Below are 23,739 nucleotides of genomic sequence, written 5' to 3'. Positions count from 1 at the left end.
TTCCTTCCCATGTCTGTTCTCCTCACTGCTGTCTACAGCAGGGCTATATTTTTCTAGTGAGCAGGTGGACTTGCCCTTTTTTTCTTTCCCCAGTATTCTGGTACGTTCAAAAATCTGGGGACAAATACAGCAAAGTTATAAGATACTGTTCAGACTTAAATTTCTTCCTCCCCTCCCCTCACTTTTTTTGTGCCAGGCAAGCATCAGAAAACAAGCAAGGCTGAACAGCTGCCTTGTTCTGTGAAAGAGTCTCCAAAAGATGGATAAAACTGAGGCCTCATTGCACCTGAGAGCAAAGTGCTGTGTTCCTTAGCTTGTATGTGTGAAGAGCGGCTTAATTTGCACCTCATGTCTGAAGGGAATGGAAAGCAGCTCTGCTAATAAATGTTGCTGGTGTAAAAACAGGGATTTTTGCCATCATCCAGTAGAGTCCAGAAAAGTGCTGGCCCTTGTTTGGCGCTGATGGAGCGCACAGTGAGATTGCTAACTAACACTGAACCTAAAAACCTAATGCGAAAGATAAATGACAGATTTCACAGGAGCTACCGAATAGTTTGAGGGATGAAAAGATTTGGCTGTTTGGAATGTACCTAGAAATGTGAACCCATGAAACAGGCTTAATGCAGATCAAATGTGCAGGTCTCATCTGCCTCTGAGCACAGCAGGTTGTCACTGAATGACCGCAGCTGCAAGTGATAAAATGGCCCTTCAGTGGCAATAATGATGGAAGAGGGAGATGAGAGGAAAGCTGTAACTCTTCCTTTGTTGGATGTTTTATTCCCTGTATGTGCTTAGGTGAATGGGTCCCACCATGACTGTGATTGAAGGGGCAGATGGGGAGAGGATGGGAGACCAGCCGATAAGAGCAGTCAGGGTGCAGGACTAACTTCAAACCAACCCAACAACAGGACCAACCTGCTGATGCAGCTCTAGGGGGAAGATATTAAGTTGCTGTATTGCCTTTTCCACTTTCCCCTTTCTCAGCTCTTCTGCAGTCTCAAATTGAAGGTTATCTTCAAACTGAGTGGGGATGACCAACTTCAGCAGTGGGTTCCCTCCTTCTCTACAGCTGTTTAGTGTCTTATGACAAGTTGAGTCTTAGTGTCTCGAGGTCTGGCTTCTCAGAAGCTGTATTAGTCTCCTGCTGCGTGGGGAGCCGCTCTTTAGATGATGGGCAAGTTTGTGGTTCAGTGTGTTTTTAATGGCACAAACTTAAGGCCCCGCTGCTAGTGCACTGTTGTGGTGGTCTGCACTGCTCAGGGCAGAGCTGCGTTACCGGCACGGAGGCTGGACTTGGTCTGCCTGCCACTGGCATTGCTGCAGGCAGGAGCAGTACTGTGCCTTCCAGTGCTCTCGTGCCTTTGAGCACTGAGGCATGAGCTGATCTCCCTGTGCCACTGCTGTCACACCAGCAGAGACTGCAAATCCGTGTCATTGTTGAGTGCCAGCGGACAAACTTCCACCAGATACGTAGAGGTGTCCCTTAGTCCCTCTGCATCACTTCCGTATCTGAAGTGAATTGGGAAAGACCGTTTTCAAGAGCCAAGGCTAGAGCATTAATACTCTGTATGCCTTATAATAACTCAGGGTAATCTTGCCTTCCCCATCTTTTATGCTCAAGACTGTTGGAAACAATTTTGCTATAGAAATTATGTGATATAAAATGTTTTGCAAATCTGTGCATTTTCACAGCAAGATTAGCTTTTCATGCTTTTTTCTTTGGGCTTTGATGCACTGGCACATTAAATATTTTGTGGTGAGATTCTGAAGTCTTTTTTCTTACACCAGAGCCCTCCAAGAGAAATGTTTATGCTTTGTACCGTAGAGGGTTTGATAGCTTGTATGCCGAGCAGCCAAAAGGGCAGGTTTGTTTTCCTTGGACCAGACTCAGTATTGGAGATGGTGACATCTTCCACTTCTTTTCAGGCCTTTCTTACCCTGTGAATATAACTGGAAGCTAAATTTTAGCTCCATCTATTTTTTTTTTTTGTGTGTGATAACAAAGGTATAGGTATGATGAGCAGGAGAAAAATGTAGGCATTGGCCCTGAAGGATGTACTAGATAGCATAGCTAGACTGCTTTTTGCCTCTAGATAGTGACGGTGAGTTAGTGGCATGACTCTTCTTCACTGAAGCTAAGGCAGCCACCAGTAATGGAGCTGACTCTATTCCCCTCATGCTGCTCAGGAGAGCACTGCACTGGTGGGACAATTTCATCCTCTGGAACGATCAGCAGGGTTCGTGCAAGAAATCCCTCTTGAGAAAAGATTTGATGAGGAAGAGATCTGACTACATGCTATGGTGTGTTAGGAAGGGCTCCCTTTCAGGGGAAGCGGGTTTGTTCATTTGAAGCACTGCCTTTGTGAAGACCTCGTAAAATGTCTCCGATTGTACAGCTCTACTAATTTTGTTCAAGGTTTCTGCGTGACCTTGGTTTTCCCAGATGGCTTGACCATTCTGGGTTTTTTTTATGTGTATATACATAGAAGGGGCTTTGTAAGTCTGACCGTGTGGTTTTAATGTTTTCCTGCTGTTGTATGCTCTGTCTGCCCATTTTAGATGTGGAAATACAACAAATCCAGGGTATTGACAAAAGCATTTACTGGTGGATTCTTTTATCTATAGGCGAAGTGGTGTTTATGAAATGTTTGTTCAGGGAATACTCTTCGTTCTTCCACTGCTTCAGTTTTGCAGGTTTCGTCTTTTGATTATCTGGAGATATTTTTAATCTGAATTAAGCCATGTAGCTCTCTAAATGAGACATCAATAGACATAAATTCTCAGCATCCTTTGTTCGCTCTACCTGCTTAACACTGAGCAACAACAAATGTTTCCTTAAATAGCAGAAGACGTTGTGCAATGGAAAATTCTCACTCCGTGCATTGCACCAAACCCAGTTCCAGCATTTCCTGTGTGAAAGATTCCTCAGCAGAGGCCCGTTTTGAATGGTCCAAAATAACCATGCAAAATTCTCTTCCAAATTAGACCCTTGGATCTGTACATAGCTAAACCTCTGACTTTTGTGCCTCGTTTAAAGAATCAATGAAATATTTTAGGATACGTTTTTGTATTTTTAGTAGGAGTGACTTTTCCTTATGCTTTAGGGGGAACTGGTGTTCTGGTTTAATTTCTATTGTATTCTTTTGCAAATGGTTGGAGCCTTTCAGAGCAGGGGACGGCGAATGCTTTACCCTGGGTACTTTAAGACTTTTAAATGATGCTAGGATAAAAACAGAGGTGCAAAGTACAGTGCTTGTAATTGGCATCTCCAAACAACTTGAATACAGCTCCTCGGAGGATAATTGCGTTGATAGCCCTGTACCCGGCGCGGGGGTCTCTGTAGCCCCCAGAGGACCTTTGCAGGGAATGTCTTGCTCATTGAGCTTAGCTGCCAGGTGACTAGAAGTCTTCTCCTGGTATGTGGGTTGACATTTTGAGGGTGGGGGGTTAACTTAGCCAAATTTGGGATAATTTACACAGAAGCAGTAAAAAACAGGCCCTTCTCATAAGAAGAAAATTTCCTCCCCTTCTTTTTAAATTTCAAAATGTTCATTCCAAACATGGAGACACCAGAGGCTTTTTGGCTAATTTAGAAAAAGCCTGAAAATGTCCCTTCGGAAAGACCTAAAAAAATCTTTTCTGGGAAAACTTCTAGTGCAGGTAATTCTCAGCTCAAATAATTAATATGCCTGGGTTTTAACCAGCTGAAAAATGGGGTTTTAGAGAGAATATTGCTTTAGTTCAACAGAAAAATCATATTACAAGCTCCAGTTGTGCTTAATGGGAAAACAGCATTAGGAATTTATTTGGTTCTGGACTACAGAGGATTTGTTTTAAATTTAGCCAGCATGAAAAATGTTTGAGCAGCTTGAATGTTTTGTTACGAGCTGAGTTGGCATTGGAAAGGACACAAAAATAATCTGAGTTTGTTTGGCTCTTGTCACTTGCATGAATCTTTATGTAGCTTGTTAATCTGGTGCCAGCATACTCTGCTCTAATGATTGCCAGTTGAAGATCTCTGAATCCCCCTTTCCTGGGGATGCAGAACTGAGTGATTGAGTCAAAGGGTTTTTTTTCTCCCATCCCTTGAAGATTGAGATGTTAAGTTGTAACACATTTCTCCAGCATCTCAAAGACTGGATATTTGTTTCAAATCCTGTTCTTCCAAAGCTCTTCCTTATATCAGTACTTCCTCTGTGCTATGGATGGTCTCGGTCTCCCCCCTAAATTTGACAGCATGTTTTTCAGATGATTAATGAACTGCTGCTCTCGAGCAACAGAGACAGTTCAACACTGTGAAGAGATGACCCCGTAGATATCCAGATGGATGGAAGAGGTGGAACTGTTTGGCATGAAGGACTCCAATTTTTCCTGGCTTTGTGCAGCCCTCCCAAACTACCTTTATCTTCCCCAGCTGGCCCTGATTCTCTGCAATTCCTCCTGTATTTGTACCTCATTTTTGGCTAGGGAAGAAGAGTTTGTCTGTGCACTTCAAAGGTCATATGCGTGGAAACCCCACCACCAGCTACATGGCCATTCAACATCTGGTGAAGAAATCTGTAATAGTGAATATATTGGACCCAGCTGTGTCAGTAGCTGCTAAGCGGTTGTAGTTGGAGCTTGGTGTAAGAGAGCAAATCTCCATGGGATCTCGGTTTCTGGCATGGAGGTGCACCCCGGTCGGGAAGGTTAATGCGGCTGGAGCCTCGGCTGATATCGCCACGGCACTGGTCGCTGCGAGAGCCTCCGCGTGGGTGCCCGCTAGGCTGCCTCCGGTTCAGCAGCTGAAATCTGATAAGGGGCTGCTGTCAGGCTCACTTATTGAGGAGGGAAGCAGAAACCGATGGTGTTTCGAGGGGTGCAGATAAGAAGGGGGCCTCCTGTCAAATAGAGCGTGATTAATTACCCTCTCTCCTGGCTCCCGCTTTGATAGGAGTGTCTAATGGTCTGCAGGCTTGCCGATCAGGTGGTGACGTTCCCATTGGGAGGTGAGAATGCCCGCTGTGGAAGTGCTGGGAATACAGGGAGAGATTAGATCAGCCGTGGCATGGGCCGAGAGGAAGTGGGGAGAGGTCGTTTCCCTTCTGCCTGCCATTGCTTTTTATTGTAACGCTGAATGAGTCCTCAGGACAGATTCAAAACAAAATGACATACAAAAACTGGAATGCCTGAATAGCCAACTTTGCATGGAACCAGCCAGGGTTTGTCCTTGGAGAGGAATTTTAGCAAAGTGGGAGCTGAGACAGTTTAGGATTCAGGTTGTTTTGCTTGTATCCTATATTGTTGATTATCTGGTGAACTGAATTTTACCTCTGTTCAGACTGTGAGTGTGGGCAGATAATTCATACCAAGCAATTACTCCCATATTCTCCCTTCAAAGAAGTATGAAGATCTCTTCAAGATTTGATTCAAAAATACTTTTTTTAACATATTTTTTTTAAATCACTCTGGACTTTCCATGGTCTCCTGGGGAAAGCCTGCTGCTTCTGACTGTCTAGTGTTGTCTTCTCCTTTCCTTTGCCCAAGCCTGCTGGAGGTTGGAAGCTGGAAACTGCAGCCTTTTCCTTATCTATACAGGTTGTCGCTAAAAATGTCCCTCTGTGCCTCTTCACCTCTACCTCCAAGGTGTGGAGGTATTTATTACACTCTGAATGTTGCTCTGCAAAATAAATGTTTGGGAGTTTCACCACCTTTATTCCTTACCTAGGACTGGACATTTCTGAAACTAAACTTGATAGAGAGAAGAAAAAAAGAAAAAAAAAAAAGTGATTGAAAAAGTACAGCTCCAGGCTGGGTATAATTAACTGCTCTTTGTCTCTTGTAGGCAGGACAAGTCTTGGCTCACAGTGCTTCGTGCTGGGGAACTCCCTGCAGTGGGCATGGAGAGAGAGGCTCTTGGCAGGGGATCTCCATCACGGAGGACTCAAAACCAAGCAAAACCCTGCAAAATGAGAGGGGACTCATTTTCTATGATTCTATTAAGAGCAGTCTTAGCAGTTTTCTTTGTTTAACACCAGTCTACCCAGGATGTAATTTCCAAGTTGGGCTAAGATAGGATGAAGAGTAGAGGGGGAAAACAAAACAAAACAAAACAAAAAAACCACTGTGGACAGTGTGCTCAGGTAGGTGAGGAAGACTTCAGCCCAAAGCGTCGGTCCGTTTCAACAGATGGGAAGGTTCCCCAGCAGTGAGCAGTGGCTATCATCAGAAAGGAGCAGAGCCCGGATGTCCTGATGGCTCAGCCAGCGCCTGTGTCTCAGACATTGTTTCATTGGCAACAGATGTAGAAATAGTCATTTAAAGATTATCTGGGTTTTCCATCTTCCTCAGTCTCTTCTTAAAAAGCTCTTGAAGGGTGAAAATCATACAGTTGCTCCATCTGCCTCTCCAGTGTAGGGGACATTCATGCCTATCCACGTAAGCCCTTCAGACTTCTATTATGTCTCCTTGCAACAGAAGAAGCTTTTGAAAGGGGTGAAACAGCTTGGCAGAAGGGGCTGCTTATTCCTCTTGAAGGACAGATATGTTTATAGCTACAGTCAGACTCCCTCCAGGGAAACTCTTTATCCCAGAAGTCTGAACTGTACTTACAGCTGTCTTTCCCTTCTGAAAGCCGCCAGCCCATGGGCTACGGGGTGATTTCTCCTCCTCCTCCTCCTCCTCCTCCTCCTCCTCATGTTGTAGTGGGGCTTTTTGTCCTCCTCGTAGCCCTTCTAGTTAGCAAAGGGGGGTGGTAGGTTCTCTGGAGTCAGCAGCCTCTTACCCCGGGGCTATGTTCTCCCACCCTTGGGTCTCCAGGAGCCGGAGTCTGTCTGCTGCTCCCTTTGCCTGGTGCTTAGCACAGCAGAAGGGGCCAGCGGGTATACCTGTCCCAGAGCTTGCCTTCCTGAGGTCCCCCATGCGTAGCAGCTATGCAGCAACCCCTCTCCAGCGGAGACAGACTCCTTGCCCCTTTTGTTTGTGTCTGATTCCTTCAAGGAGCGGTGGCCTAGCCTTGCGTGGCTGGGGCTCCACTAAGAGGAAGAAAAATTGCTCGTTTACCAAGAAAACAATGAGGAGAGGAGTCAGTCATCTTCCTCGCCCTCTCCTCCGAGTTGGGCAAGGCTTCCAACTCTAAGCGTGGTACATCCAGCGTTTTTTCTGTGCGCTGGCAGAATAGAGAGAGGCAAGCTTGAAAGTACAGTAAAATGAGCCTGCCATCAAAAGGCAACAAGTCTTATGCTGTGCCCCCGGCTGCTGACCTTTCCCTCTGGAATTCTCCCCTCTGACCCGCGGATCATTAATCCTGATGCTGCCAGATGACAGTAATCCATCATGGCCCCTGACAAGCCTTGCAGCCGCCTGTGAAAGGATCCGCTCCGCTCCAGCATCCAATCGTCCCCTGATACTCGTTTTTCAGCCTTTCCTGTTCAGGCGCTGGGGTTTTCCAATAAAGACTTTATCGCCTTGCTTTTCCTCCGAGCTGGGCTGGGGAAGGAGGGGGCTGAAAGAGCAGCCTCTCCCCGCTTCCCGTCTCTGGTTCTCCGTGAGCTCCTCTGAAATGGGCTGAGCTCTGGCTGACTCGATGACGAGGACAGATAATTCGCCAGGTCCAAAACCCCAGCCGCTCTCCTGTTCCCTGGCTTGTCCCACTTCAGGGAACATTGCTTGGAGCAGCCTCCTCTTATGCAAAAGTATAAAAGGAAAATGAGCCCATCTGCCTGTATAAATGGTAGAATCACAAAATTAGTTTTGTCCCTGCTGTAAAATTTCTCAGCCTGCTTAAATTTTACAGGAGGGAGGGGGGAAAAAAACCCCAAAACTATAGCTTTTAGCTTAGTTTATAGAGTTACTAATTAAATTCCAGGGCACTTCAATCTGGAGGTCTTGTTTAAAAGAAAACTTCAGGAAGGGAAGGTGTCAAAAGGGTGGTAACATGAGGCCTGGAGGTCAGATCTGATTGCTGTTTCGGCTCCAGCTATGAACAGGCTCCCTGGAAATGCACTTTAAGCCTTTATTTCCCTTTAATGTTGATAGTATTTGTCTTTATCACAGCACTGTTTGCATACGTTTCCTTGTGTATGTTTTTGGATCCTGAGATGGGAGAGTCTAGAGAAGGGTAAAACTCTGGGATAAATGCAGTATTTTGAAAAGCAGCTATTTTGTTACGTTCCCGTATTAGCGGCTTGTTTGCCGGAGGAACCTTACGCACGACCCTTCGCTTTCGCTCTCCAGCCACCCCATCTGCTCACGGCCCAAGCGGAGCTGCGTCAAAGTCCCGGCTGGACAAGCTAATACCATTCTCCAAATTGGATTGGGGAAAAGCGGGTGGCTTGGGGTTGCACGGGATTGCGGCAGGAGCAGCGGGAGAAGGTCTCAGTGCTGCCCTGGCAATGCGAAGGCTTTGCTTAGCAGTGTGATAGTGCTAATAGTTTTCTTAGCGATTTACCTTGTTGGAACGCTCTGGCTTCTGTCGCTGCTGGGGCAGAAGTGCTGAACTGCCAGTGAAGGGGTTTTTGGTGGTGGTTTTTTGGGGAGGGGGGAGGATGAGGGTAGGAAGAGCCACCCCAACTCTTTGCTAGAGTATCCGAGATAAATGCTTTACTGCTTTTGCGTTGGGAGTGGGCTGGGCGTGACTGCCTGGTTACTGTGGCTCAGCTGATGAATGATAACTTAAGGCTGGTAACATGATCGCTTCCAGCCCGCGGTGTGCGTCTGAAATGACACTGCTACTGTGCTCTTAATCTTTGCCACAACCGCACGCGCCAAGAGAAGATGGTGGGCGAGGGAAGACCAAGCCAACGGGAGGATAGCGTTTAGACAAGCTGGCCTTCGGAAAGGACTGGTTCCTGGCTTGGGCCGGCTGGCTGGAACGAGCGGAGCCAGAAAACATTCGGACAATTTGGAAATGTTTCTCCCGCTGTTCCCTGAGGGAAGTGTAGCATGTGAAATGCAGGAAGAGGATCTGGTGCAGTTTATGAATGATAGCTTGGAAATTACTGCTTTACGGGCTTTTCTGTTGCGGACAGGGAAGGGATTGTTTAGACGGAAGGCAAGTAAAAGAAGGTATGGTAGATATAAAGTAGCAGAGAGTGCAGACCAAGGCTGATGAGATTGCTGTTTACGTTTTCTTATAGTTAAGCGTTAGTAACTTAGCAAAATTGAAGGCAGCCCTTTAACACTGTAGAAGTTTACTTTTTTATCCAGCATCTCATTAACCTGTGGGAATTGGTGCTGTGAGCTAATGCATAATAGGCCTCCCCCCCCACCCAAAAAAAAAATTACACGGTTACATGTGTAATGAGAACATCTGCAAAGCTGAGCTGAACTCCTTTTCACTAAACAGAATAAAACCCATTTATAAGGGCCATAAACTGCTCTGCTTCAGGGCATTAACCGAATCACTCGCTGATGAGCGGTGGCAGAAGTCTCCCCTGTGGGTTGAGTATTCCATAATTGTCCATTACGGCCTTTCGTAGGCTTTCCTGTAAAGACTGGTGCTGACCATTGTCGTAGACAGGATACTGACCTCAGATGGACTGCTCTTTGATCCAGGACAGTATTTCCTATGCAGAATAAAAGGTTTGCTACATCAGCGTTTTTTTCCTCTTCCTTTCCTTGCCTAAATCTCATTAGTTTGACCTTTTAAACCCCCCCACGCTTTATCACTTTAAGGTGCTGCTAAAAGCACACTATCAGGTTAAAAATCAGATTTTCGTACATGTGTTAACCCACAAGATGACCAAAACTGAACAGGAAGGACAAAGCTGTTTCCCAGCATCTGCCCTGTGCAAGCAAGGATAGAGCAGTCCCCTATTTTGTGCTGCCATGCACCCGGGCGGTAGCATTTGGACACCTGGGTGCTTCTCGCAGCAGCACATCGCTGGTGAGGATGCCTGGCTTTGCAGCAGGCTCGTGAAGCTGCGTAGTTGTCCGGCAGTATGATCCAGTTCTCTCTAGCTGGGCTAAAGCAAGTTTACATCTCCGTCTCCTAACCCTGTGTGAGATAATGGTGGGATGCGTTCAGTGTCTGAAATGAGACACACGGATACGTTCTTGTGCCATTTGTTTATTCACCCACCGCATCAGCACCGTGTTTCTAGCTCTCCTGCAGCGAGCTATTGCTCCAGTTGGGTTGCATGTGCAACTAAGGTGCATCTGTAGCCTCATCAAGGTGTCTCACGCTGCCGTGTTATCTGCCCCAAGTTCCATTCAGTAATGGATTGGCATTTGATTTATAGGTTTCCATGATCTTTTAGAAACTGTAACTGAAAGTCTGTGTGCATCCAGCAAGTATCTCTTTAAACATAAGCAAAGCAGAAAAGAGGTTCGATATTTTCCTGTGTTTGGGAAGGTTTTGGCTGCAGGGGGATTGGCTGGGTTTTGTGGGAGTGGGGGCTTCTTTTTTTAATGGAAGGAGGACCCTAAGTGCAGGAGACAGAAGGTTTTGAGACCATTACTCAGTCTCCTTCCCCTTCTTTGCCCACGCCAAAGAAGGGTCAGTGTGAGCAGAGACATGGTAATGCACAGGATCAGCATTCAGCTCGCTAGCTTAGCCTTTGGATGGGTGGGAAGTGGTGAAGCAACATCCTGCTGACATCCCCGTGGGCAAATTGTCTTGGCTGATGATGCCAGAAAGCTTTTCCCTGTTCTCCTGCCCAAGTGCCACATATAGGTCTCTGGCAGAGAAGGCAAACTGAGTGGGAAGGACCTTTAGTCTAGGTCAGTATGGCTGTTAATAAACTAAAACCAGCTGTTATCTAATTTCTCTGTGCTTGGCCCAACATTGGTATCACACGAGGACTGAAAGAGCTTTTCAAGTAAGTGAAGTAACATTTAGGAGCTTCTTTAGGAAAAAGTGCGAGGAAGAAAACGCTCTGTAAGAGCAGAAGCCTTAGCAAAGGTTATACATGTGTTTGTGAGAGAGGACAGAGAGCAAATGTATGAGGGAAGAGAGATGCTGCCAAGTGTCATGTGCCCCTTTCCATTTTTGTTGTTCCCAAGTGCACAACATAGCAAATCCTGGGGAGTGAGAGAGCAGAATCCCGACGTGCTTGTAGCTCACGCTGCATGGCTGTTCAGCCCCTTCCTGAGTGTGAGTGGTGCCGATTTTTATCTGAGCTTGCCCTGGGAGTTCATAAAAAATGATTCCTCTGTGCTGCTGCCTTGCCCCTAGGATTGAATAGTCCCTACTTCCCCTCTTTCTATTTTAGAAGTTGCTCTTAGCTGCAGGTTATTATTCGTCTGATAATTGCTTTTGCCTACAGGAAAGGATTTTTTATGAAAAGGACGTGCCATGTAGCTACACTTCTCTGGCTCATTTACTTGCCCACAGAGAGGCCTCAAGTCAGGCTACAAATAGAATTGCCTGAATTTCCTATTATAAAGAAGATCGATAGCACCAGCCTGCTGGTTTTCTTGGCCTCGTTTTCTCTCTCTGACTCCATGTTCCCTTCCCTGCTGTTTCACTGCAGGAACTCCCATCAATCGGATCCCCATCATGGCAAAACAGATCCTGGATCTCTACATGCTCTACAAACTGGTGACTGAGAAGGGAGGGCTGGTAGAAATCATCAACAAGAAGATCTGGCGGGAGATCACCAAAGGCCTTAATCTGCCCACCTCCATCACCAGTGCCGCGTTCACGCTTCGAACCCAGTAAGTCTAGAACGTCTAACAGCCTGGGTGTGAACACCAAGCCGCAATCGGGAGTGCAGAACGGGGACTGGGGAGGAAAAATTGAGAGAGTAAGCCCCGCTCTGTGGCAGGAGAGGAGCTGATGAATTGCTTTATTTAGCCCTCTCCTTCCATCTCTCCTATAGCTTGCGGTCTTCCTTTTATATTCCTTCTCCCCTTGTTTTTCTTCAGCGGTGATCCCTTCCTGAACTCATTCCCCCTCCCTCCCTTCCCTCCCTACAGTCCTAGCACTGATGTTTGCTCTGTGCCGCTCTCCATCCTGTGCCTGTCTTGCCTGGTTAGAAGTTAAACTCCTCAGGGCAAGGAGCGTCTCCTGCTCTGCCTCTGTAGAGCAGCTGGCACAATGAGGAGGGGGAGAGGCCTCCTGATTTGTAGGTATCAAGTATAAACTTGATCATTTAATGTCTGTTATCAGTATTAAGCTGTGGAAATGTGTATTTAGCAGCTGGTCACTGTGAGGGTTGCTTTTCTGACCTGCAGCACCTCACATTGATTAGATAAGGAAAATTAAAAAAAAAAACTTCTGAGGAAGAAAAGGAGTAGAATCAGCAGAAGTGAAGAGGAATGGTAAAAATAAATGAACTATAAAGTTGAAGCAACAGCGCTAAGCTGCGCAGTTGTTTAGTGACTAAAGCATGGAAAGCTGGGCTCTGGGAACCCACACCGAGCTCTATCCCCAGTTAATTCTGTGGCTGTGGAACAAGCCATCTATAAAATGAAAGTTTTTAGGTTTCCGTGATATACAGTGGTACAGTGGCTTGCGTGAAGCCTTGAGCTCTGAGCAGTAAATCATGGTTTCAGACGAGGACTCCGTGGAAGCCATGTTCTCTGTGTCACTGGAAGCCCTGGGTACAAAAGGAGGCGAGAATGATTGCTGTGTACTGCAGTGGGTGTACAGCTGGGGGCAGTGTATTTCAGGAACTTCACGGCTCTTCAGGCTCTTGGTTCCCCTATCCAAAGGGATTGCCTCCAAGAGAGCCCAGGCTAGGCTTTAGCTGTGATCTGGCTGCAAATGTACAAACTGGTAGTTGTCATTGCAGGTATCAGTTTTCTTGCAAGTTGTTAGAGCCTCTGAGTCCTAGAGAGGAAAGTTCTTTGCCATTTCTACAGTCGTTGTCGTAAACAGACTGTCTCCTGCAAAGCTCTGTGCCAGAATTCAGCAGGAGTAGTAAGATTTTATACAGACTGATGCTTCCCAACACAAATAAGATAGCTCCTATATTTTCCTTCATCGCATATACATGTTGTGGTCCAAGATCTTAATTCTTATAATTATAGATGGCTTTTTAGTTGTAAAGGAATATTTGATGATTCTTTTCTGCCCCTGTGGATGTAGCAGTACGTAGCCACGTGCTTCCCTGCAAACACTGGATTAACTGAAAGTTTCTCTGAGAGCTGTGCCTCACACCAAAACTGTAGTGCTAACCAAACCGAGCCCAGCAGTGATCATGGTATGCCAGCAAAGAACCCAGATCTGTAGAGGGCCTCAGTCTGATAGTCTTCCCAAGTGTGATGCTTGGTGCTACACTCTTTTTCATGTTCTGTTGAGTATACCTGCTTGAATTTCTCTGTCCTCACCTTTCTCTCAGGTATATGAAGTACTTATATGCCTACGAATGCGAGAAGAAATCCCTAAGTTCTCCTGCTGAGCTGCAGGCTGCAATCGATGGCAACAGGCGGGAAGGCAGGCGGCCCAGCTACAGCTCCTCTTTGTTCAGCTACTCACCCACCACCACGGGGCCTCCTTCCCTCCTCTCTCCCCCAAAGATCCGCTTCCCAATCATCGGCGTCGCGCCAGGCAGTGGGACCAGCAATCCTCGTGTGTCTCCAGCAGCAGCTGTCAGAAAAGGTCAGCTATTTGCACCCACATCAGAGAGGGTGGCTGGGTTAGAGGTGCAGGCAGTGGCACTCAGTTGTTTTCCATTTTGTCTAGTTTGTACTCAAGACTAATGAGACTCAGGTAGCTAAGGAGCTGCAGAATATCCTGACTGCAGTTTAACCTCTTCAGGCATGTGCTAGATTTGCTTTGAATCCAAAACTGTATTAAGGAGTTTGTAGTTTTGGAGAAGAGGGAACAATAACAGAGCAAACCAAGGTCTTGGATTAGCTAGGAATTGCTGTGGCTTTGGACCTGACTCTGCTGTTGATTTTCATGCGGCCTTTGGTGAGGTTTTTAATCTATCTTCATCCATCATACCTTGTCTGTGAAATAGATAATGCCTGCTGCTTGGAGGGATTTATGGATCTTTATTTTCCTGGAAAGTGAGAAATGCTTGGAGTGATGCTGTATGAAGTTGTAAAAACAAGTATTCATTATTTACAGAAGTATCCTAAGAGGAAGTTAGAGTGCAGTGGGAGTCATTTTGGAATTATAGACAGACTAAAATTCAAGATTTTGTCAGTGAAAGAGAGAGTAAAGTGATTTTGTTTCAGAAGCAGCAACTTCAGTTAGGAATGGTGGAGCATTTTGATGCCCTGGAAATGTGATCTGACGGTGACAGAGAAAGCTTTTTATAGAGAAAATCAGCTGCCATCCAACGGATGATAGTAGTGATCTTAATGATCTTAATTCCTCAGCATCAGCAAAACTGAGTGGTCTTCTGGAGACTGTGGCATAGTTTCTAGCCCACCATCGTGGCTGCTAGGAAGAATATTAGGCAGCTCTTGGGAGAGGGGTATTTTAGAAGAGTCGCCTGACTCCTAATGCAAAGGCAGTTGCAGTGCTGGTGATCTCTCCTTTCGCCCTTCTCGCACATCCTGCCGTTCTTCATCCATTGTGAATTCCGAGCATTGCGTGCTTGCTTTAGAACGGGCTGTGGGAGGGACTGTGTGACTGTTTCCTTTTCTAGGTGACGGTGTGCCCTTGACTGTGTCTATGCCAAACCGTATTGCTGTGCCAGTGACCTTGGCTAGCCAGCAGGCAACTGTGGCAGCAAGAACAGCCACTCTGGAACAGCTGAGGGAGAGACTGGAGTCTGGAGAGCCTCCAGAGAAGAAGGTCTCGCGGATGACAGAGGAGGAGCAGCGGCTTGTCCAGCAGGCTCTGCAGCGCAACCTGTTCAGCATGGCACGGCAGATTCCCATGAAGATCAAAATCAATGGCAAGGGTAAGCTGTGCCTCTAGATAAACAAAAGGTCTTTGCAAACTGCAGCAGGGAGGGAACTGTTCCCAATCTAGAATGTCAAACACATCTTTACACACAAGTTTGATCATCTCTCTGGTCACTGGGCCAATAAGTTATTGAAGTGGACCACAATAACTGCAAAGCTAAACTGTGGCAACATTTCATTAGTTTTTACTTACTACTGCTGTTTTTCTTCTATTCCTGTTGACACATGACCCAGTCTGGATTCAGAAGCAACCTGACTGTGTTCAGGAAGCTCTGCATCTAAGCTAATAAATCCCACTTGACCGTCAAACAAGACCCTCACTCTGAGTGAGCATATTAGCTTGTGTGTGGGTTGACCACAGTGAGATTACTTCAGGACTCAAGCTGTTACATCTTCACAGGACTTGCACTTTGGAGAATTACCGGTTTCAGCTGATGCTAGCTCGGTTTTCTTTGCAGCTGGTGCTCTTGGATACTATAAGCATGCTCCTTCAGTCACGGGAAACATGTGGGTCAGATGAAATTGCTTTGGGCCACATACCTGACAGCCCTGTGTTTAATATCTTTTGTATACTTCAGATCAGAGAGCCTGGTTTAGCCTAGCCAAAGGCAGTCTTTTGATTATGCAGGCATAAGATGACTTTTGGAGAGGGAGCCCTGTCATATGCCAGATGCGCTGCCCATCAACCAGAGTGTGCTTTCCCCTGCTCTCCTTGGAGGCTGATGCCACCACTGAGCTGCAGAGAATTATTACTGCCCTTCCCTGGTTAGGAAACTCTTTTAATTGGTCACTGAGGTTACAGCTTTTTCTGTATAGGTGGCACTGCAGGAGGCAGTTAGGGGAGAGAGATGCCCAGCTTTTAGGAATCCTTTGTCAGGTGTGAGGAGGAGGCTACAAAGATTGGTGTATCTGCAGGAGCCCACCATATTCCAGAGCTTTTAGCAAGTCAGGTGATTCCTGCCAACATCTGCTGCAAGCCTGCTCACAGCCTCCAGGCAAGAACTCCTGGCAAGGCTGGGTTAGAAGGTCATATATAAGCAGCATTCATGGCCTGGGAAATGCACTCCTGAAACGCTTCGTAAAAGGGGAGTCACCCTGTAAAGGTCACGTTGTCAGAATCAATACTTTATATAATGGCTTCAAAAGCTGATTAAACACCATGGCTCCCTTACCTGTCCTGGGGCTGCACTTCACTGGACAGCAAAGCCTCAGCAAATTTCAGTCCCAGCAGCTGTTTCCTGCAAACCTTTTGATCCGTTAAAATTAAAGGGCTGAGACCCCTATTAATTGTACAGTTGGATGTAGGCACAAGGCCAGGCAAGTTTGGCATTGCTTAGAGGAAAGGAAAAAGTGGTTCTTGAGGCTGTTGCTAGCAATGCCAGTAACGCTGCATTGAGACACTTTACTCGACATATGTATGGCAAAGGGTCAAAGCAAGTTCCCCTTCAAGGCAGTAGCAGTTTGCTGCTGAGTTAGATGAGATCAAAACTTCATGTTATATTTTCTGACAATTATGCACCCACCCAAATTCCACATTTGCATTTAAAAGAAAAAGTGAGTAAAAGAGGATACAAATTTTATGAAGTAGTGTTCGCTTCCTCTCATTTTGTTTTATTGTTTTTCTTATCTCTCCACCCTGAACTTCCTAAATAAAAATGCTAGGAACTGTTTTTGTCTCTTCGGATAGTAACATGCTGATAGAAATGGAACATCCTTGAAGACTGAACCCTAAAAAGGATTCAACAGTACTATTCCCACCTTGGTTAGGGGACTGCGGGCAAGTCCATTCCATCTTTTGTGCCTTAATTTCCCCAGCTGCAAAATAAAAATAATACTGTGCTTTGAGAGGTGCTTTTGAAAAGCACTTTGTGAGATTGTTATAACTTGATAGCAACTTTTAGGCTAAATGTTAACCATGTTCTTAGCACTCTTTACGGGGACAGTGGCCTTGCTGTCCCAGCAGGCTGGAAAGGAGCTAAAAACATGCACTTCACATGCAATGTCAGAGCCTGGGCAGACTGTCTCCAGTTTTAATAGCACAGTGCCCCAAAACCAACATTGAGTGGGCCGGTAACCATGATACTGCTGTGCAAACTGTAAGCGTGAATTCGTGAGCACAGAGAAGGAATCCTACATCCCCAGTTCACAGTTACAAATTGCTTAGGTTGGAGTTTTCGGAAATGTCCAGGAGAGTTTGACGTTCAACTCCCCTTAAAAATCAGTGCAGACTGGCTACCTGCTGTGCATTGGCACTTGCAGAAATCCTGCCTGCCCCTTGCAGAAATCTTGCCCATAATGGCTTAAAAAAGAGTCTCCGGGTTGAGGACAGCGAAGAACCAGATTTCACATGCGCACAGGAGCAGCCAGGCATACCGTTTCTGGCTTGGAGTCCTGGGCTCTTTGGGTTGTCCCCCTCCCTCCAGTGGCCACTCCAGCTGCTGCAGCCTGAGCTTTGCACACCAGCAGTGCACCAGCCCCCTGAGGAACTGCCACCGCTGCGGAAAGGACTGTGCATGTGCTCCTAGCCTACTGCAAATACAGCCCTAATCTGGCTGGTTTAGATATGGGCATTTCTCATTTGCTGACAGCTTTTTGGGGGGTTAGGGGGGTTGTTTACCCTGACAAACCCACTTGAGATAGAAAACACGTAGCCTTTGTTGGGATTATCTGTCTGCTAAGACTTCAGTTTCCTCTGCCTTTCTCTCTACAAATCTGGCCCTTCAGTGCCTGAATCAGGGAGAGATTCAAAAATGTCAGTAGGAGCCTAACCCCTACTCAGTTCACATCTAGGCACCTAATCGCCTTTGTTGACTTGTCCTTTAAGAGTATAGGAAGTACAGGTCGTGTGGGCATCTCCTCATTAAAGAAGAGACAAAAGGAGGACTGTGTAAACCTTTGACCATCTCTGGATAGTGCAGGAAACAGGACAGTTACAATCTAACTCTACATCTCTTCTTTCTCAAAAGAAGATAAACCGGACTCGGCGGCGGCAGCAGCAGCACTGAATTTGTCACCTAACGGCATTGGGAGTATTAACATGTCAGTGGAGATTAACGGCACAATTTACGCTGGTGAGAAAGAAGCGCTCCCCGGGGATGTGTAGAGAGCTGGACTTGCGATGCAGAGTATGATGTGGAGAGGGTGGCGTGCTCCCTGGGGCTGGTCCTTTGCCAAAACCCAACACACAAAACGTGGCCTGCTGAGAAAGTTCAGTGAGAGATCATTTCTTCTCTCTTTTTTTGGTCCCAGTCTGTCAGGATAGTGTCCTTTCCTTTTGGTGGTGGTTGTTGTTGATAGTATTTTTTTTAAATCTAAGACTCATCCGAATGCCATTTCCTGGTGATTTCTTATTTGTGTAAGGAGATATTTTTATAATTTTATTCAGTTTTCTGCCATGATCTCTCTACACTTGAGTTGTCCTAATGGAATCATTTTTTTGACAGTTCACAAGTGGTGTTTTGCTGTGGCAAGGAAGGGGGACCTGGTGGGAAATTCACCTTTTACAGAGAAGGGACTTGTGTATAAGTGTTAGCAGGAAAGGGAACTATCCCTCTTCACCTTCTGAGGAGTAGCTTTACTCAGCTTTTCCTTGCACTTCATTATAAAGCATGAATTGTTGTTATCCCGTGTATTCTGCTCGAGCCGTTTGGCCTGTGCAGGTCACATTTACACTTCCTTGGACAAAGCCCACGTGGGAGGCCTGGCATTGCAGTGCAGTACAGTAGCACAGAAAGATGCTTCTCACCTCCAAAGGTGTTGAAGCCATTTGGGATCTTTCAGTTCCCTGTAGGCAAAATGCCCCTGTGGCAGAGGCAGCCAGAGCAAAGTTCCTGGGCATCCCTTCTTGTTTCCTTGTCGATCCATCTCCAAGCTGCTTATTTTGCAGTGGGCCTCATGCTCTTAGGTTTCCATGGTCTCCCCTCTGAGGTCTCTGGGGTCAGATAGACTACTCCTTGTTCTGTACTGTGTCCTCCTCAGCTGTGTCACCCCATAGTCCCAGTAACCCTTTTCTTTCCCTGTCTGTGCCTTGCAGGAGTGCTGTTTGCCCAGAAGCCAGTCGTCCATCTCATTGCAGGCTCCAGCACCCAAAGTTCCTGCAGCAGCAGCAGCAGCTCCCACTGCTCTCCCAGCCCTACCTCATCTCGGGGAACCCCCAGTGCAGAGCCCTCCACCAGCTGGTCTCTCTGATGGATGGCGGAGCTTGCTGTCTCTCACACTGGCCTCCGGCAGCTCTGTCCTCTCTGCTCACGGCAGGGAGTGAGCCGGGAAGGAGTCGCACAGATTACCTCATCTCAAGGAACCTGCTTTGTGGTTGGCCAACGGCAAGATGATGATGCTGAAACCTTTCCATGCCAGCGAGTTTTTCCTCATCATCTGTTTGTCCAGCCCTTTTCTTTGTTCTCCCCTTTCTTCCTCCCTTTTGCTTTTGTTTTCTTCCTCCTCCTCCTCCCAGGGTTTGCTGTGTTCCTGTTGAGGGGTGGGACATGGAGAAGGGGGCCCACCTGGCGTTTTTCAATCAGGGATCGTCTCTAGGAGCTGTGAGTTGGTAGATGGCTGAGACGTCACCAAGGCAGGTGGAAAGAGCTGGAGTTGGGGCAGGGAAATGGGGTTCTCCTTGAACCGGTAGCCACATGGACTCTTCCCATAAAACAACTCAGTGTATTGACAATCCTAACAGCCAGCAGGGTGCCTTGCCCCTGTCCTTCTTTGGCTTTTGCTGCAGAAGGTCATGCAGCTGTAGAGCAGGCGAGCTTCCTCGCTTTTCTTCCTCAAGCTCCATCGCAGTCCAGTGTTTGTCTGTCCTCCCCTGAATGCCATACTTGGCTAGAGCACATGGCCACTGCTTGTGGAGTCATGAGAGACTTGATGAACCTCTTTTCCCCCTCTTTGAGGTCTTGGCAACACAGGGAGGACTTTCTCACCACTATGTTTGATCCATAGAGACAGAAAAAGACTGATCAGCTGCTTCATTCTGGCTGGTGCTGGCCTGTTTCCTACTGCTGCTTTCTGCAGGCCTTCAGCCAAGTTTTAAATGCTCTAGAGCTTGTCTCTCTCCCCATAGGAAATTCATCCACTGTGACATTTACCCTGATAGCCTGAACTTATTTTTGCTTGGTTTTGATCTTCAGCCCCTTGACACAAAAGGGCTGTCACTTAAGTCGATCTAGGCTTCCTGGAATGACTTCCTTCTCTTAAGGTGTATTTCAATAGTCCCTGGAAGCTCTCCACATCCATGCACTGAGAAAATAGAAGGTGATATTTAAAATCTACTTAAGTGGGGCTGTGCTGTGTATGTATATATTGTGGCTAACATATAACACTTCTTTTAGTTGCTCTCTGAACAAGCCTCCAGAAGCTCGGTCCCCTTCAGATTGTATGGGGGCAAAAAGAAAGCAGCCCTCAGTCTAATAAGACCTTTTGCTCTCCCAGATGGAAGCAGAAAAAACAAAATCATTGCCATTTCCCTTCAAACCTCCAGTTTAAAGCAAACTAAGGCTGGCCATGGCTCTCCCTCCTCTGGAGCCAACCGAGCTAACTTTGTGGCTCCGTGAACCCAGCTCCCACTCACATGGTCTCACCCTGTCCTCTCTTCTCCTGTTGTGTATTGGGCTGGCCTTTCCCACACACATTTCCCCCAGCCTGGAGATCAGATCCAAGCACCATCCATCCTGCCTTGGTGACGTCCTTTCCATCCTCCAGGCCCAAGTAAGGTTTTTTTGAGCAGATGAAATACCTCAGATATGTACTTGTTGGGGTTTTTTTGTTTGTTTGGGGGTTTTGTTTTTGTTTTTGTTTTTTTACCTCTTCAGGAAGTATTGGCATATCTTAATGCTTGTTTTTTTTATATGTGGTTTTGCTGATGTTCTGTTTATTTTTTATTTTTAATTGTAGCACCAAAGACAGAAAGAAAAAAAACAAAGCTGAGCAAAGGAGCAGTGGCTTCCCCATCCTGTAGGCTAGCCAGGAGACAAGGTGAACAGCACTGTCCCAGGACATGCGCATGATGCAGGAGGACAGGTAGACGTAGGAAAAAGGGATGAGACTGACTGCTGAGTTAGAGGATCTGTCCTTCTTTTTGGGCATCAGGGTGTCTCCAGGGTCCCCATTCTTGTTTCAGGACTTCATAATCCATGTCTTTAGCAAAAATTCTTAGTACAGTTGGGGACATGACAGCACTGCTTACACTACAGATCTGTCAGGCCTCTCGCAGCAAAGTGGTTTCTTACAGCTGAAAGCTCGGTTTGATCTTGTGGCTTTGCACAGGACCAACCTCCTCAGCTGTGCTGTGACTTTGTGTTATTCCGAGGTCATTAGACACGCAGAGAACACAGTTCAATTTTGTCTACACTACAAGTCCAGGCTGTGTTGGGTGCTACATTACTGTAGCCATCGCGGGAGCTGCCGCGAGAGTCACCAAAATAACAGAAGTTATTCTAGTTTCTGTTTTCACCTATATGTAAGGGCCAGTTACCAAACTGTGTAACAACTGTCCTAACTAGTAAATTTATTACAATCTAAGTGAAAACCGTATTAGAATTCCAGAGATTCAGCTCGCTTTAAAAAACAGTTTCCTGGAGTGCGGTTGGTGAGTCATCACGTGCTCCCCAGCAAGTGGACAGGTAGTTGGCCCTTCTGGATGTCTGTACTACCACCATGTTTGGGGACTTTTGTTGCTCTTTTGTTGCCTACAAGTTTCTAGTATTTCCTTTGAATGGTCTTTCTCTGAGACATCTGACACTAATCACACATTAGCTGTCAGTTGTTTCTGAGTGGCACCTACACTTCTGCTCCCTGTGGATGAAGATCTCTTTCTCTCTTCAACCAGAGACAAAGGAAGGTGGTTACGCACCCATCTTACTGCTCCACAGGTTCTCATCTCCATAGGTGGGACTAAGCCACACTATTGTAGGGAATTGCAGCCCACGATTACATGGATGTAGACCAAGAATTGTCTCTGAATGAATGTGGCATCATATCAGGATGAGAATATAGCCTTAGAACTGCTTGTCCGGGTGAGCCAAGGTGTTGGGAGCATTTAGCTCTGTGAAAGACAGGAATTTTGAAGCACTGCTACAATTATAGACTATGCCTGTCTGCCTGCAGAGCTGGGCCAAAGCCACTGAACTTTCGCCAGTCTAAAAGTGTCTTTTGCTTCCACATCCAGCCGTCAGGTCCCCAAGTGCTTATATAGAGCAGCTCATACACTAAGTTGTTCTGCAGAGGGTGGGAGCACAGCTGCCTGACACAGTTCGTGTCATTCCTGGGATGTCCTGTGAGTGACTCTTTGCAGCCTGTCTGGATGGTCGCTCTGAGAGACCGCACGGGTGCAGGGCAGGTGCCCTCCCGGAGCACCCTGGTGAGCTGCAGAGCCTGTGAGCTGCTGGCCCGGTCCCTGTGTTCCCAGAACGTCCTGCTCCCTGAGGCTGTTCATCTTGTGCTACTGAAAAGAGCATAGCTTTAAAAAATACGAGGCCAGATACTGCCACAGAAAAAGCCCTGTCAGCAGCCCAACGGTTGGGCCTAAAGTGTATATAGAAAACTAAATGAATAATCCTTTTGTTAAACTTACAAACTACATGTTCTCCCTTTTACTCCCACAGCACTACTCAGCAGGGCTTCTTTTCTGTCCTGTGCTGGTGAGCAGAAATGTTGTGTTCACGGCCGAGATCTGTGATGTGTCAATTTTCCTTTCCTTCTGTTTGAAGCTCCGGTAGCAGGGGTGGTCTCATACCTCATGTTAAGGCTTGTATAAACCACAGATGGGACCTCCTTGTTGCGAGAGGCCTTGCACTCTCTATATGTTAGTTTATAGAATACAACTCGAGTGATCTTGCTAGCAGACATTGTGATGACTTGGTGGAGGAAGAGATAAAGTGCTGGGAATGCACATGTCCTGAGATAGATTCTGCTCCGAGATGTCCCATCTCCAGTTGCTTTTAGTGGAAGTAACAACCACCCCGATACATATGGGGAAGCAGAGCTGCTCTTTGGCCGCAGGGCATTTGCCTGGCGGAAAACACAGACCTCCAAGGCATTTCACTGTCTCAGACTCGGAGATGATTTTCCAGACTCTGTGACTCATTCAGATTATTCTTTTTTTTTCCCCCTTGGGTTTTGTTTTGTTTTTGTTTTGTTTTGGAGATTGGGGGTGGGTGGGTTTGGGGGCTGTTTCCTAAGAGTGGGACTGGGGGACTTTTTGCTTTTCCTTATGCTTTCTTCTCTGGTCCTGGGGAGCAGAGGTTAGTAATGGGTGTTTTTGCTTATATATCACATGCTAACATTGTGTTTTCTTGCACAGAAAGGCACTCAAATCACTGAACTGCTAAACAGCTTTGACACTACTAGAGTATTAATGTTTATAAGCTTTACACAACTAGACTGGAAATAGACAGGGACTAACAGATTGTTTTGTATCCAATTCAGGGAAAGAATCAAGTCGGGATGCGTAACAGATACCTCAGTAAAATAAGCTGCAACAATAAACTGGTCCTTTTTCATTACACAGTGACAAGGATCAGCCATTCAGACTGTGAAGAGTAGCCCTTTCCCTAGCCTGGGTTTGATCCTGGCAGTTGGCTCAATGCGTGTTTTGCTAAGCTCCAGATCTCCTACTGAGCTGCCAGGCTGTAGGGACAGGGTTATAGAAACCAGCAGCAGAGATGGGGTGGAGAAGCTGGGAGCCGGGGGAAGGTTGCGCGAGGGCCGAGGAACTACCTCTCCCCAGCTCTGATTCATTTCACTCGGGACGTGTTCGATTGTATAGTACTCAGGGGTTTTGATACTGCAGGTAGGACTGTTCCTTGGGTGAAGCGTTCCACTTTGCAGCGTGTCTAATTCTCTTTGAACTCCAGACCAGCTAAGGTTTCACAAGGAGCAGCCAAAAAAGCCCCCAGCTGGTGAGATATGGGCAGCAGTGGGCTAGCAGCTGCTAGACGCTCCTGTGTTACACGT

At 46.6% G+C, this 23,739-nt stretch overlaps 1 protein-coding gene across 2 annotated transcripts in view; it reads left to right on the top strand.

Annotated features, from left to right (window-relative positions):
* The window catches only part of ARID3B (AT-rich interaction domain 3B), a 41,863-nt gene extending 18,932 nt beyond the window's left edge, over positions 1-22,931 (top strand). For both annotated transcript variants that reach the window (XM_067305597.1, XM_067305598.1), the window contains exons 5-9: positions 11,454-11,637; positions 13,266-13,525; positions 14,526-14,783; positions 17,754-17,858; positions 18,821-22,931. In XM_067305597.1, the coding sequence (XP_067161698.1) occupies positions 11,454-11,637; positions 13,266-13,525; positions 14,526-14,783; positions 17,754-17,858; positions 18,821-18,975 (962 nt within the window). In that variant the 3' untranslated portion in view covers positions 18,976-22,931. The remainder of the gene's footprint in view (positions 1-11,453; positions 11,638-13,265; positions 13,526-14,525; positions 14,784-17,753; positions 17,859-18,820) is intronic.
* The last annotated feature ends 808 nt before the right edge of the window (positions 22,932-23,739 follow it).

The sequence above is a fragment of the Apteryx mantelli genome, chromosome 15 (assembly GCF_036417845.1).
Source record: "Apteryx mantelli isolate bAptMan1 chromosome 15, bAptMan1.hap1, whole genome shotgun sequence".
NCBI classification, from domain to species: Eukaryota; Metazoa; Chordata; class Aves; order Apterygiformes; family Apterygidae; genus Apteryx; species Apteryx mantelli.
The sequence above is the reverse complement of the archived record's forward strand: the minus strand, read 5'-3'. Positions and strand labels throughout refer to the sequence as shown.